The 16,079-nt window shown below is 34.8% G+C and overlaps 1 protein-coding gene across 1 annotated transcript; it reads left to right on the top strand.

Annotated features, from left to right (window-relative positions):
• The first annotated feature begins 1,460 nt into the window (after positions 1 to 1,460).
• On the top strand, positions 1,461 to 15,328 carry LOC111458501 (protein MLP1 homolog). Its single transcript, XM_023101223.1, has 18 exons — positions 1,461 to 1,784; positions 2,394 to 2,615; positions 3,144 to 3,239; positions 4,221 to 4,273; positions 4,773 to 4,869; positions 5,748 to 5,821; positions 6,611 to 6,728; positions 7,443 to 7,553; positions 7,681 to 7,757; positions 8,519 to 8,585; positions 10,967 to 11,032; positions 11,457 to 11,564; positions 11,657 to 11,787; positions 11,955 to 12,021; positions 12,121 to 12,188; positions 12,269 to 12,359; positions 14,529 to 14,599; positions 14,714 to 15,328. Exons 1-18 carry the CDS (start codon positions 1,635 to 1,637, stop codon positions 15,084 to 15,086), a joined length of 2,040 nt encoding a protein of 679 aa, XP_022956991.1. The 5' UTR covers positions 1,461 to 1,634; the 3' UTR covers positions 15,087 to 15,328.
• Positions 15,329 to 16,079: the final 751 nt, after the last annotated feature.

Raw genomic sequence — 16,079 nt, 5'->3', positions numbered from 1 at the left:
ATTTTTAAAAATAATTTTGTTTTTTTTCTATAAACATATTTGAAATTTAAATGGTATTTTAGTATAACTTATTAAGTTATTCTAGGTAATAAAAAGTAGTTCTATTTAATATGAATAAATAAGAATTAGTTTTTTAAAAACTATATTAATCTTTTTAAGAAATTATAATTTGAAATATAAAAAATGGTTTAAAGTTTTTAGTAGGAAAATCTCCCTAATATATTTTAATAAATTAAATATAGCATATTTATAATCGATAAAATTACTGATATATTTTATTGCAACTAAATAAATATGCGATCTAAAATAAGTTTGTAAAAAGTATTATATAAATAATATCTATATACACATTTTAATTATAAGATAGTCCAAACCGATTCATAAATATTAGGATGAGATTATCAAGATTATCATGCAAAATCAAAAAAATATTTAATATAAAATATATATTAAAATAAAAACTATAGATTAAAGTCTTAACGGCAGGGTTAATTTTTAAATTAAGTTTGAAAGTGACTGTGAAATGCATTGAAAAAATAATGCTATTTAGTTGTTGACGTTAGTTAGATTAATTATAAATAATAGGCAATTTGTAGCTTTTAGTCAAAAGTCAAACTGTTAATTTGTCAGGTGCCTCGCAAAAGGTATGAATATTATGGCTAATTCCACATTATATATATATATATATATATTCAAATTATGAATTTAGATCTTGCATTTTTTATGATTATATTTACTAAATCCCCAAATTCTGAATCATTTTAATTACATTCATCAAATTCCCATTTTAACTATAAAATTAATAAATCGGTAATTAATATAATTATAACGAGAAAATTTGATTAAATTAATGAGTTTATTGATATGTTTATTTTGTCCTCTCAATTGATTTATCAAAAAGTTCAGTTTTTGTTTCTAATTTTAATAATGATTGGATAGAAAGAAAATTTAAAAATTTATATTTTTTTCAATGGAGTGAAATTCAATTATCCATATTTGAAACAATTAATATTTATTTTTTGTTTTTAATTATATGTTTGTTTAGTCATAATTAGTGGTCTAGTGAGACAATTATGAATTTCGACCCATGACGGGTAAACTTTTAAATGCTCATTAAACTTCAAAGTCTAATATTAGAAATAATATTTTAATACTTAATATATATATATGAAAATTTTTGGAGGATTTTGTTTTTTTTTTTAATGATTTAGTCAAAATATTAAATCTTGAAAATGTTTAGTAAACTGAGAATTTTATTTAATTTTTAAATGTTAATTTGACTAATAAAACAGGTGGCGTGTGGCAATTGAAATTGGGCCTGGTTGGGAGAGTACTACATGGAACTGGGCCGCGCGAGAGTACCATATGGGCCTGGGTTCGATCCACCCGTTATCTGAAAGAAACTTCGAAACGTCAGCGTTTCGTTCTTCTGCATCGCTGACCCTGCCCGATTGACTTTGATGCTTCCCAATTCCTGAGGCACACTTAGCGCCATTTTCTGCAGAACACATAAACCCCTAGAGCTGTCTTCCATTCGGGATAATCATCTTCCTCCATAGCTAATTTTCTCCTTCCTCATCATTCACTTGCTTATTAATTCCCAAAATCACGTTACAGAGAAGAAGGAATTCGAAATGTCGTGGCTGAGATTGGCAGTGAGCAAAGCAGTGGAGGCTGGGAACAACAACAACCTCACTCGGGTTGTCAAGAATTATGCCGACACCGTCGTTCACCACGCCGGCCAGGCCGTTGCGGAGGGCGCCAAAATTCTCCAAGATCGCATTGTACTTCCTCTGTTTCAGTTTCATTTTGTTTCCTTATTGATTTTGTTGATTCTGTGTCATTTTGAGCTGTGTTGGATTTTGGAAACGTCGGATTAATCTCGTTTAATTTTGTGCGTTTTTCCTCGCATTGATATCTCTCTGCATTTCGCTAAGTATTAGCTGAAATCTCACACGGAGCCATTTAGAAATCGACTTGACTTTTGTAGAATCTCTTGTGAGAACACGAGAATGAGGTGAATTTCGGGGTAGACCTAAGGGTTAATAGTTATGAATTTAAAAAACTAAAACGGAGAAATGGAAAGCAAAGTGCTGAGTATCTATTTCGAAGGCTTTCCATGAAAACAAAGTGCAAACCTATTTGATGTTTCGGGGCTCTGCCACCTAGAATTTGTCTTCCTAGAACTTGATTAAAGATTCATAATATCCATAGTTCAACCTGATACCTAATTTTTTTTTCAACCATTTAGTTTCATCTTACCGCAAGGTCCTGTATTTGTTTCTGAGTATTTTTGGTTGGTTCTGCTGCTTCTGCTTAACCTCTTACGGTTTCCTACCAGGGAGATTGGCTATTATATAATTCAGTTGTCTTTTCGGCTTTTATTGATGTAGGGGGCAAAAAATTTCAGAAGTGTTAGGCAGACTATTCAAAGATTGGAAGAAGCTGCTATGTCTTGTAGGGGCCCTGAAAGAGCTCAGTTGATGAAAAGATGGTTGGTTGTGCTTAAAGAGGTCAAAAAATTATCTGATGCTCCCTCGGAGGAGAAAGCAAAGACCCTGGAGCAACATCTTGCTTTTGAAGATGCAAAAGAAAACCCAAGAAAGCCTGCTATTGTGAGTGAAAATGTTTCTGACCTCCTCTCCCTTCAAGTATTTTTATAAATGTTTGTGCTGATTATCCCTGCCTGCTATTGTGAGTGAAAATGTTTCTGAACTCCTCTCCCTTCAAGTATTTTTATAAATGTTTGTGCTGATTATCCCTGCCTCACGGGCATATATCATTTTCATGAATTCCACATTCTAGCCTCGTAGATTTTAAAATTTGATATTGAAGTTACATTGCACACTGGTTTTACAATGCTATGGAGAGCCAGAAGGATATCTAAGCCTATGACTATGCATTCTTTCGTGGTGAAGCAATTAGAGATGTAAATTAAATTCAGTCCACCTTTATTTATGAGAGGTTTTAGTTAATTGGCTTGTAATTTCAACAAGCCACATCTTTTTCGTGATATCACGCACAAGCAATTGAAATTTTGAAATATTTATGAAGTATTAAAGTTCATCTCAGGATTACCTAATTATCATTTCAACTTCTTTACCTATGTGTTATTACGTTCTGTCCTTTGCCATCATGAATAGGTTTTGTATTATGATCCTGACGTTGGAGGGGAACCAATGAACTTTTGTGATGTTTTTCTTCAAAGTCAAGCTCTGGAGGGAATTACAGTATCTATGGTATGTTAATTTTATGATGTTCTTTCTCTAGATCTATCACTTGTTCCCTGGAAAGCTGCAGTTCTGCATATTTAGGGTCACCTTACTTTGGTATTTTGAATGCACCAAAGAGGACAAAATGATGTATTGTTCATTAGTAGGAGGTTTCTGCCTTTAGGTTTTGATAAGGGATGAAGAACTTATTGGGCCCAAATTGAATGAGCCGTTTTAGCTTTTGACTAGGATGGAACAGTCGTCCGAAAATTCATGTGCTATTATTATCAAATTTGTTGATGAAGAAATGCATAGTCCATCAAATAATATGAATAATTTGTTAAGAAATAAAAAGTAACTCTTGCCTTATCAAACATGACTATGAATATAAAATTTGAGAGAAGGAAGACCGTTGCATGGTGAGTTACATTTATAGTCTTCTAAATTTGTCTGGAATTCAAGATTTGTATTCCTTTTGAACTTACCTTATTGACAACATTGGTCGAACTCAATATTGGACCACCTAAGAATCTCTTTTTTCAGAACTCAATTTTGAAATCAATGTAACTGTCCAATCTCAGTGCTGATTGTCGTCTAATTTTTGTCAAGGGGGATATGGAAATTTATGCAAAAGCTACAAGTTCCTGAATTTTTTCCTTTTCAGTTATTGAGTTATACATGTTAATTAGATCTTATTCAAAATGGAGAGGCAGCGCATGGTATTTGTGTGAGTTGGAGACATAAAAGGTTGTACTAGCGATTGATGATGGAAACAAGTTCTAATTCCACCTTCTTTGACGTGACTTTTGAATCAGTTAGATTTATTGAATATGGAGGAAATGAATGCAAGCGAGACATCATATTTTGAATTGTTAGGCTGCCATTTTATCATTCACCATTATTTTCAATGTGTTCAGACCGTGGGTCTGAATTTCTGGTATCTACTTCTATGTTTTTTAATTGGTCATGAAGGAGATACCAACAGATGAACTATTTTCTGTGCCACAGATTCTTGAAGCGCCAAATGAGGAAGAAGTGTCTCTTCTACTGGACATGTTTGGGTCTGTTCTTCACTGAAGCTAATAGTATAGATCATGATTGCTGTCATCGAGTACTAATTATTAAGAATCCAAAAGAAACACAACTCCAAGTTTTCATTATGTTCATATTCGTTTCACAAAAAGAAAAGTTGTGTTCATATTTATGAAGTTAAGGGGATTATTTTATTTTATTTTCAATAATTCTTTCCATATGCAGATATTTGGAGTTCTATATTTTAGTCGTATCATGACGAGGGACCCTGACCATCTCTATCTTTACTTTTCTTTGCCTCAAACTGTTCCTTAAATTTGACTTTTGATTTTCAGTCAACGAGTCATCTGATCTAGCCTATTGTGCCTCTGTTCCAAAATCTCTTATCTTATCTTGTTTTTGTCCTTTTGTTCTTTTCTTAGTTAAAAAATTAACTTGTTTGGTTTCTGATGGGGATATGAATCCTACTTTAATATTTCTTTGAGATCTACTTTTTCTTGAAGACATTTCTAATAATATTTCCTGCAGATTATGTCTTGTTGGAGGGAAGGAAGTTCATAATGCAGTAGTTAGCAGCATACAAGATCTGGCAAAATCTTTTTCCAGCTATGATGACGAAGTATTGGTAATGTTTTAAGGATTTAAACATATATTGTCTGCCTTCAAGTTTTCAAATCCACAAGGATCCCATCATTCTACAATTTCTTTATGCATAAAAAAGCTTTCTTCTTATTTCTCGTAGGATTTCATCATCTAAACAAGTACAAGTTGTAACTAACTAGGAGTTTCGTAGGCTGTCTACATTCCTTTTTTGGAAACCTAAGTATCTCAGGCCTTTCACAAGTCGCTAATTGCTTCAGTGCTTTTTCATTATCTGTTTATATTTTGATGTTAAGAGATGTTATATTCTGAATCACAAGAGATGTGAAGAATAACCAATGGCAATAGTTATAACCTAATGAAATAAAAGAGTTACACGACAAGTTAGGAGAGAATAGAAGGGTTTTTTTTTTTTTTTTTTTTTTTTTTTTTTTTTTTTTTTTTTTTTTTTTTTTTTGTGTGGGGTCTTTGCCTGGGGCTTGTTCGTTTGTGGGGTTTTGGTGTGAGAAATGATAAAATATTTTGGGGAAAGGAGATGTGTTATTAGTAATGTTTGGTTCCTTGTTAGATTCTTTGTTCCTCTTCGGGCTTTGATGACTGAGTTTTTCTATAATTACTCGTGGTAGCTTTTTTTGTTGGATTGAAACCTCTTTTTGTAATTTGTTGTTTGGCTTCCCTTGCTTTGGGCTTCTCTTTCTCACAGTTCGGTTTCTATAAAAAAGTGTTTTTTCTTTTTCATATTTTTATCAATCACAATATGTTACAAATTCAACTCTAGTAGTCTTCATATGATCTCTGCTGTGTGGTTTTATGAATTAGTAAGACAGGGCTGCTAGGCCTATCACATTTCCCCATTCCATTTCTTTTATTTGTGCAAAGTTTTACTGGAGAACTTAATTACAGGTGAAACGGGAGGAATTGCTCCAATTTGCACAAAGCGCAATTTCAGGGTTGAAGATCAGCGCTGATTTTGGGAGGTGGGTAGGAAATTAGTTATTTTGTTCTTTACTTCTTGGTCTCTACCTGTACAGCTTTTGTATGAGTTTGATGTTACATTATTTATTGTCTCTGCTATACAGCAATTATATTTATTTAGTGGGTTTTGGCAGCCTTAGGGATCAAGGGTTTATTTTAGCCTTCTTGTTTCATTTATGAAAAGGTTTCTTTTTGTTTGATTAATGGCTATGAGGGAGCCCTTCTATGATCTCCTTACTTACTAGTGGGATTTAAAATCTTCTCAGGCCTTTCTCTTATAAACAAATTTTGGTCATGTTATGCTTCCTATTGAAAGAATAAAAGTGCCCTGCTGTTGTTCCATCTGACCTCTACATTAATCCTGTCATACCCATAGATAGTGAGCAAGTTGAAGAAAAATGAAGAACAGTTGGAGACCAGATACCTTTTGTTTTCAGGCCTGGTTTTAGAGGATGAATTTTCACCTTCAAGGATAATGTGATAGTCTTATATTTTTTACCTTTTATTTTCTTGTTTTTATACCTCTGCATGCTAGATACCTGCTCAATAATTTTCAGTTTTTGTATGCATTTCCCAAGTAATGAAGAGGATTGAGAACGCCCTAGGTCTAGGCGGCATGCTAAGGAAATGATTTTCGGGAATGGAATGTTGTCTCTTTCTTTGAACTACACCCATCATCACTACACCTGCTAACACTCATTTCACAGGGGAAGAAGGAATAGAAGTTAAATGGTCAGAATAAGCTAACATATGGTCTTTTCTCTATGATTTGTCTGGCTTTCTGGCGACAGAGTAGATACTGAATTGTCCAATTTGAAGACAAAACTCGAAGGAATGTCAGCTGCCCGGATGTCATCAAATGCAGATTATGGCAGGACATCAGAAGAAACCACAATAGAAACAATTGAGGTGAGTCTGTTAATGGAAGTTATTATTATCATTATTTTTTAATAGAACTACGAAACTGAGTTACAAAGGTAAATGCATCTATTAATGCGTTGGGCTGTAATGATGCATTTTGAAAAGAAAAGAAAAAAAAGTTTGACTGAAGCATTATTTTGTATGCACTGGACTAAGCATTGTTTACAGGCAGTTTAAGTATTTAGAATTTCTCAAACTATTTTTTATTATTGAAAATTTTAAAAAGTGCTTGATAATTGTTGAAAAGCTCTCTTAAAACTTGAAACACCATACGAGTTTATAAGAAAAAGCTTTTTCCTACATAAATACTTTAAGAGGCATTTCAAACATACTTTTAGTGCGGCTGATAAATATGGCTCGAATTCTTGATGATTTTCGGAGCAGTGAGCATCTGTTATCCTATTGTTTGAGTTGTTCATCCAACGACAAACATTAAAATTTTTATTAGGATATCAGTACATTCATTGTCTCTAGGTTGTACTTCATACTTTTCTTCTCATTCCAACCAGCTATTATCAGACTGGAATGTCCAATTTACTTGGTTGACCTTTGTTTCTCTGAAAAGTGATATCTTTACATTTTGTATCTATAGCCTGTAGTGAGTTATCACCTTGTGATATGAACTGTCAAGTAATGATAATTTATGAATTTGACGGAGCGGAAAAAGGTATTTGGGAACTCACTGCCCCATCTATGTGGCAGGCATTGAAATCCGCACTCTCTCACATACGAATTTGTTCTAGAGTGGAAGGACTTTTGCTGAAGAAGAAATTACTAAACAATGGAGATTCTCCTGAAACTCATGCTCTGAAGGTATTGATCTGGAGATCCCTTGATCGTGTCAGTCAAAATTTTACTTTGACCCATTGTGCTTGTTTAAATTTAGCCTATGGGCTGCAATAAGTGGTACATAGCTGTAAACTTATCTACTCATATACAGATTGATAAATTGAAAGTCTTGTCGGAGTCTCTTTCAAACTCCTCTGTGAAAGCTGAAAAGCGCATTACAGATCATAGGTAAAGATCTCATTATCCTAAATGGTAATGAATTAGAATTCATACGTGTAGCTGCTTTTCCTTGGCTGAGATATGTTGCTATTCTCTGTACTATCTGTGTAGGATTTCACACGAGAAATTGTTTATAGCTTATCTAACTCTTTTCCACTTGAAGCGCTTCTAGTTGATGACTGGTTTTTTTAAGCTCTTGGGCCTTAACTTGTTGTGTCATAGGAATTCGTTTGTAATTCCCGCATGTCTGTGATCCTTCACAATTGAAATGCTTTTCTTATCTAGCTTGTGAGGGGTTTTCTCAACCCCTTGCCTTTAGGCTTTGTCTTTCTTTCAATATATCTGTTTCGTTTTTTTTTTTTTTTTTTTGAAGAAAAAGTACTCAGTGGCCGAAGGGTGTTTTGGGTTTCTCCATTGCCTAGCACCTAGAGATTGTAAGGACCGATGGTGCATTTTTTCTGCATATCTGGAAATTAGAAATAAATGTATTTATTTGTCATCCTAGGTAGTTGCAAAAAGCTAAGGAGGTGGGACATAGGAAATAGATTTAGGCTTAATACCTCCCCGGAGGTTCTCCATGCCAAGTGTTTTTGTAGTTTTCTCTTTTTTCTTATATTTGCTAATTTCTTATTGGAATGGAAATACTTCTTTCAAATCCAACTTGTCCTTTTAGGTTGACATTTTGTCTTTTTAAAAAGCGGTGCACCACAGGTGTTTTTACTTTCATTTCATGCATATTTTTGATGTTTTCCCCCTCTTTTAATTTGCAGATCACATAAAGAGGAAGCCCTAAATGTTCGTCTGACCAAAGCAAGTGAAGTTGGTGCAAAAGAGAAGGTTAGGTGTTGTTTGGAGTATTGTTTTAAAATAGTTTTTGGCTTATTAGAATAAAGTTTNTTTTTTTTTTTTTTTTTTTTTTTTTTTTTTTTTTTTTTTTTTGTACTTTAGAAAATTATATCACATCTGGGGGTGGAGATTTGTACTTGCTTCCTCTTCGAGGAAGTAGAGATTAACTGTTTTGTTATGTGTCTATGTTGATGAAAAATAGGATTTTTAATTTTTTTCAAACTATTTTTATGGGATAAGAAACAGAAATATATAAACAAAAACTACCACACAACCAAAGGGCAGAGGGGTGAGGAGCCCCCAACTCAAAAGAACTAATGAAGCACTACCTCGAGATAGGATTTGAGTTAGGCCATAATTACAATGGAATATCTCGTCTTTTGGACACCACAAGGAAGAAGTAATTTGTACCTTGTAGCAAAAAGCTCAAAAGTATAGGACTTATCTTTGAAAATCCTCTTTGGATAGGGGCTATTTTACTGGATTGGAGGCCCTTTCTTTAGAGGCGCTCCTTTCTTTGTGGGCTGTTTTTCTTTTTGGTGGCTCATGTTTTCTTTCATTTTATTCCCAATGAAAGGTTATTTCTTATAAAAAAAAAAAATCTTCGAAGATCCTCTCATTTCTATACTTCTAATTCTTCAAGACAAGCGTTCAGGCAGTACACCTCCACAAAGCAAAAAAAAAAAAAAATAATAATAATAAAAGAAAAGGCAAAAGACAATAGAAGATATCTTCACCCATCAATTTAACAAATTAAAAATAATAGAATATAATTAATTTTTTAATGAAAAAACCTACTTTCATTGCGAAGAAAATGAAAGAATAGTAGGACATCCCAAAAAAGAAACAAGTCCAACAAAATGGACCCAACTAACGTAAGGGGCTCTAATCAAGAATCAATAAGAATAAGACCTGGCGGGTAATTACCCAAAAAAAAAAAAAAAACGTCACTGACGCATGAAGAAAAATATCGAACCTAATGAGGGACCATACATCGACAGGGTCCTTCTCCACTTCTCTAAAGTTCTTATTGTTCCACAAAAACCCTTCTCTTGATAAGGCGGATGAAGAAGGAACTCCTTGATCATCTGCAAGTAGTTTCAAATTACTTGAGCAAACGAACAACTCCAAAGAATATGATCCAAGTTTTCCTCCGCCCTGCAATAAAGAATGCAACAAAATGGACCTACCAAAGAAGGCATCTTCCTTGAAAGTGGATCAAGGATGTTCACACTTCCGTGGATAACTGGAAAACGAAGAATTTCCCTTGCTTTAGAACTTTCACTTTCCATAGAGCAGAAAGACTGTCACCAGAGGGGAAAAGGTCTAATAAGCAGCAAAAGAACGAGTACTCGAAAAACAAACATCTCTTCTCTCTTTTCTAAGCTGAATCTCACCGATCAAAAGCAGGAGAGTCATTACATCCATTGGTTTTCTATTGGACAAAAAGTAACAGAAAATTAAGAAAAGAGAGGGAGGGCTCCCAAAATGGAACTAGACATCAGTCACAAAGCAGTTTTTCATAGAGGACAAATGATACAAATAGAGAAACATAAAGGAGAGGGGTGTATCCCCTACCCGCCTATCCTCTCAAAAGTAAGTTTCCTTTCTGTTACCCACAAAACAATGAACAAGGTTAGAAAAACAAGAGAGCTCATTTACAGTTTCTTTTCATAGATTTCTGTAAGTGCCTTTAATCCTCTCCAGCATCCACTCATAAGGATGAGGACCAAACTTGCTCGTTATAATCTAATCCTATGCCAAGGGGTAGTCAACTCAAGGGGGAATCGCCAGAGCATTTTTCCTAATAGGGCTCTGTTAGGAATCCTTAGATTTCCTAAATTCTAGCCCCCAAGGTTTACCAGCTTCCCCACCAGCCCCAATTCACGAGATGCCCTCATTAGCCCCTCCCCATTCGAAGTCCTTTACAAGTCTCTCCCAACTTTTACACACACAACACAAAGCTCTGAAAAGGGAAAAGAAGTAGATAGGCATCCCATTCAGCTGCGAATGAGGGTCATTTTGCCACCTCTAGAGAAAAAACTTTTCTTCCACGAGGGCAGCCTCTTTTGACTATGTCCAAGGGGTATAAAATAATTATTAGGAATTAGATTTCTAAACATTTTTTATAAACAAAATTTAAGTATAATTCTTAACATCAGTCAGGATCTTGATCGTGTTTTTGATCGTGAATTGTATTGAGGACCTACTTTGCAGTCTTATCTTATTGTGTATGTTCAATCATATTTTATACCTATTTTGAACTTTGTGTTACGTATGTTGTAGACTATAGAGATGTCACTTAATTACGACCATACAGGTTATTACTTTGTATGTTGAAAACTCGAGTTTATGTTTTCAATTATTTGCAGGAACTAACTTCAGAAATTGCAGAACTTGAAAGGCAGAGAGATGATATTGAAGCTCAATTAAAAAAGGTTTTTCTCTGTTTTCCATTCCTGATCTTTTGGTTAACCATGATACAATGAAGAAATGAACCCTTTTCACTTGTGCTGCTCATTCACTGTACTTGTACCTTACTTTTATGCTACAGTATTTTCATTGATACCAAAGTCATTCCTGTGCCTGAGATAACCGAGATGCCTGAGGATTTTTATATAAATTTGTAAATATCGTGGCTGTAAACTCTTGATGTTTTTGATCCCTTGATTGAGAGAGTTCACTATGATTTTTTCTTTATCGGACGTAATGTACATTTTAATTTCTATGATTTCGTTAGTGGATTATGAAGTTTGTTTATCCATAGAATATTAAATGTTATGTTCTTTTTTCCACTTTCCACATTCTTGTATTACGTTGAACATATGTAGTCACTATATGGTATATGGTATTATGCCGTAGGTTAATATCTCCTTGGCTGCTGCGCATGCACGCCTTCGTAATATGGTGGAAGAGAGAGATCAGTTTGAGGAGGCCAACAACAAGATTGTCGCACATTTAAAGACAAGGGTGCATTTTTTGTTTGCTTTTGATGTATCATTATGTTATTTTCTTGTACGTTCTCATTCTCATCCATTATATATTCTCTCTGAATGCTTTAGGAAGACGAGCTGTTGAAATCCATTGCCTCGTGTAAGACAGAATCAAATGTTTTGAACATTTGGATGAACTTTTTGGAAGATACGTGGAATATCCAATGCCTGTATAGAGAAAATAAGGAGAAGGAGGTCAAGTATGTATTTTAGGCCATGCTTGTTATTTTTCATCAACTTACTATTAGAACTTTTCCAAGAGATTTTTTGGAGTGCTCTAGTGATGGAATATGCAAAAGAGAATTGTACAATGTTTCTTCTCTCAATTGAGTTCTGTGAAACTTGAATACTTCTTTTCTTTCTGAAGTGATGCGTTGGAAAAGCATGAAGGTTACTTTGTCAACTTGGCTATCGATCTTCTATCTGCTTATAAGGTATTTATAATATTCATCAAAGAGTACATGGTGACTTATAATTTATGAATAAGCTCTGATCTCCCATGTCTGAAACCTTGCACGGATAATCTGATATAGAAAGAGTTGGAGCCGTCAATCAGCCGTATTGAAAAATTTGTGGAGAATTTAAAGAATTTGAGGCAGAGGTAACTTTTTCCCTTTTGTCATCAAGATCCTATTTTTTTTCTGAAGCATGGCTTCTTATCTATCAGATCACTCTGGACAGGTCGCAGGAATCCACACTGGAAAGTGACGAGTCAAAAGTTCTAAGCCCTACAAATAATATTGAAAAGGAGTATCTAGACTATGAAGCAAAGGTATAACTTTCGATTACTTATCCAATTCTATTTTAATTTCAATGTATGATGCGGTAGGTGAAGAGACTTCGTGTAAAATATGGTTCCCATTGCCCATCAAAATATATATAGTTTGAAACAGCTTATCCAACAGTATTATTTTTTCAATTATAATGATGCTGTGAATATATCTTGTGTAAACTGAGCTGATTACTGGTCATTTTTATAATCATTTAGATAGCATATATAAGCAGTAATCTGCTCTATTACACTTTTTCACATATTCAGCATGCTTAAAAGATGGAATGGCAGCATAACTAGTTCCTGGTTTACATTTGTAATAGATTTATTTATTTATATTATTCTTTTGGGTTAAGAAACATTTTGTTAATGTGATGAAGTTACAAAAAGTGAGAGTAGTTAAGCTAATTATAATTATTGTAAACAGACGAGGAATGCTTCTAGTAATGGGGCAGATTCATAGATGGTAGACACTTAGGCTTGACTAATAGGATAAGAAAACTAAAGTTTCTCAATGGCAGAAATCTAGGCTTGACTATTCGTTAAATTCTTTTGGAAGCAATGGGCAGATTCATGTAAACCTTTGTGTCATCTCAACTCAGGTTCTCATTAACCTTCTTTTTTTGGCATAAGGTGGGATGTTTGGTTTGGTTTGGTTTGGTTCCTCATTTAATATTCTGTTATTCCTATTTTTCAGCAGGAATGATTCTTTAAGAAAAGAAGGAAAAAATGATGCTTGTGCTTGGTTGTAATTGAATGACCTTTTCTGCCGTATTAATTTATATAGTTGGTGCGATCTGTCCTATCAAAAAGGTGAAAAAGGGAAAAAAAAAAGTAGTAGTTGTGATGTAGTAACCCAGTGTCTAATCATATTGACATGTGCATCTAATTTCTTCCCTCTGAAATGTCTCAATTTCGAATTTGGAGAACCCCATTGGGTTCTAGCCACTTTCTAGTCGATTTCAGATCTCTTACCATCAACAGAGCAGGGTGTTACATTGTACATTTGCTTATCATGCTGGTTTCGTTGGTTTTCTGGTCGTGTCCTGCTTCCCTTGTGCTACCTTACCATATTCTCCGACTGGTGCATATGCTAAGTTCTAGGTATTTTTTGGAACCTATCTTAGAAAAATGTTGAAAATAGACTTCAACTGGAAATTGTTATCTTCGTTTGAGGAAGACTTACCTTCATCCAATTACTTTTGAGTAGGATTCCTATCTGCTACTTTTTTCTGTTAAACAAATTGAGCTCAGCGGCTGATGTTTTGGAGAAGTGAACGAGAAATCCTTGGTAGTGGGTGGATAAGGGAAGCGGTCTCTTGGGCAGCTGGATGATGTGGCTAAATCTGTTTGTGTGGGAGGTCATCAATCGAGAACCTTCAGATTAAAAATATTGGCTTCGCATGTAAAGTTGTGGTGTCTTTGGAAATCCGTATCTCAGAGCATATCCCCCCTCCCCTCTCCTATTTTTTTCTTTTTTCATTTTTCTATTGGGAATGGGCTGTGCAAAGTAAAGGTGGAAAGATGATGATATATATTTTGCAAACTTAAAACTTGCTCAGGAGAATTAAGAGGTCTGTTATCGTATGCCTCTGGCCTCATTTCCTAATGCCTGCTACTAGCGGGTGGTATGGATCATAAGGTTATTGTTTCTTTATTTTATCTCCTTGCATTTGGCCAAGTTTCTTCTAACCGTCTGGGAAATTTGTTCTTGATTTGTCGGTTGAGCTTCTGATCCCTTCATAGTAGAGGCAAGTTTTAGTGTTTCAGACCTTGTAATTTTATGTGTGGGGACATTTATGTGGAGAAGAATAGTAGATATATTCAAGATTGTTGGGATGTTTAGAATGCTGCGCAGTGCTTCAATGCTTTTCTTTTGGTTTCTACTCTTTGTTTCGAGTCGTTTCTTGTTTTTTGATGTATGGATCATTGGGATGGTTATGCAGGACTCGTAAACTTAGAGCAGGTTCTTGCATGGGGCTTGTTTTTCAGTGCAGTTATTGGCTTGTTGTGTATATACATCCTTTTCGTTTTTAATGAATGCTTTGTAAAATATTGTCACAATTAATGGGCATATATCCGCTGCCTACAATTTTCCTGCCAAGTGTAATGTTGACTTCATCTCGGATGTTTGAACAACTATAACCTTGATTTGTTATCTTGCTTCAGATTATTACTACCTTCAGCGTTGTGGATAACATGAAAGAGCAGTTTTTGGCTCAACAAACTCAAGTTTCCAGGTAAGATATGGATGGTAATTTTGTGATATGCATTCTTTTCTAATTCTGCCTCACTCCTCTTTTGTCACATTTCATTATTACCCAAAAGCAACTCTTCTTTTTACCCCGATTCAGGAAGGATGATTCTAGAGTCCAAGAATTATTTGATGATATTGAAAAACTACGGGAAAAATTTGAAGCTATCGAGAGACCCAATCTAGAAATCGAAACTCCACCTCCAAAACCAGAACATGAATCTAGAGAGGAGGTGCAGAGTAGTGTTCCCCAACCTCCGCTGGAAGACAGCAAGAACCCAAAAGATGAAACTGGTAATTATCCCAAACCACCTGCAGTCAAGGCAGAACAGACACTAGACACTGCAGCTGAGCTAGCTCAGCTGGAATCAGAATTTGGGAAAGTTGCTCACGACTACTCAGCAGAAGACATTGGTGAATGGGAGTTCGACGAGCTCGAAAGGGAACTGAGATCAGGTGACTCAAAGAACTAGCTCTGTCATACTATGTACTCATGAATGAACCAAACTAATTTATAATGAAGAAAGGTCGTAGGTTTGCGTTCGGCATTCCCCCAAAACTGCAAAATTGGATCATAATCTTTCTCTTGTAATTGTTCTTTGTACATTTTGTGGTTTTTTTTATTTGTTCACTTGTATAAATTCTGGAACATTTGTGTTGTAATATAAAAGCCAAAGAAGGGAAACAGTCAAATCAAGAAGACTTAATATGCAAGTAAGTCCAACCTTTTAGATAACTTTACTGCAAGGGGTAAGTTTTTAGTTTCTTAAGCAAACCATCCCTTAGTGGGAGACCCCAATGTTTCCTGACAGATTAGTTGGTGTGGGATTAGGAGATTTTTGTTAATATTGATATGTGGCAGAAAGGTTTCCTGATATGGTAGTTCTGGAATTTGTCTCATCTTTTGAAGGACACCATGATGGTGAATGAGCCTTCTCTGTCCTCAAGGATAGGTCACAGAAAGTAGTGGGCTGAAACATGCCTGGCCCAAATCTTTCTTGAAAGGGCAGCTTTGAAACAGTAGCAGTCACATCTTTTTGGCTGCAACTAATTGTTTTAGAGTTGTGGTGGGATAGAGAATGAAATTTCTACTTCTAATAAGAACCCTAGCCTAAAGGGATTCTAGTTGTCAACCCCCTTAGGCCTTGGCCAATAAGAAGTTAGCTTTTCATCCTGATTTTCTGGGTGGTGGGTCTCTGAGATGGATCTTATTTGTGGCCTCTCTCTCTCTCTCTCTCTCTCTCTCTCTTGAATTTCTATGTTGATGTTTGATTAAATATCTGAGTTGCTTTGTTTTGTGGTGCCAATGAGCTGGCCTTTCACACTCTATGCTTGTCATAAAGGGTTACTTGTAAACTTATACTTTACTGATTTGTTCTTTCGCAAAGCATGTTGTTAAATTTTTAATTTTGTTCTGAAAGCGTGTGGTTTGTGAAATCTAAAAGTTAAAATTTTGTTTATTTTAA

The sequence above is a fragment of the Cucurbita moschata genome, unplaced genomic scaffold (assembly GCF_002738365.1).
Source record: "Cucurbita moschata cultivar Rifu unplaced genomic scaffold, Cmos_1.0 Cmo_Scf00021, whole genome shotgun sequence".
NCBI lineage: Eukaryota > Viridiplantae > Streptophyta > Magnoliopsida > Cucurbitales > Cucurbitaceae > Cucurbita > Cucurbita moschata.
This window is presented reverse-complemented; position numbering and strand designations above follow the sequence as displayed.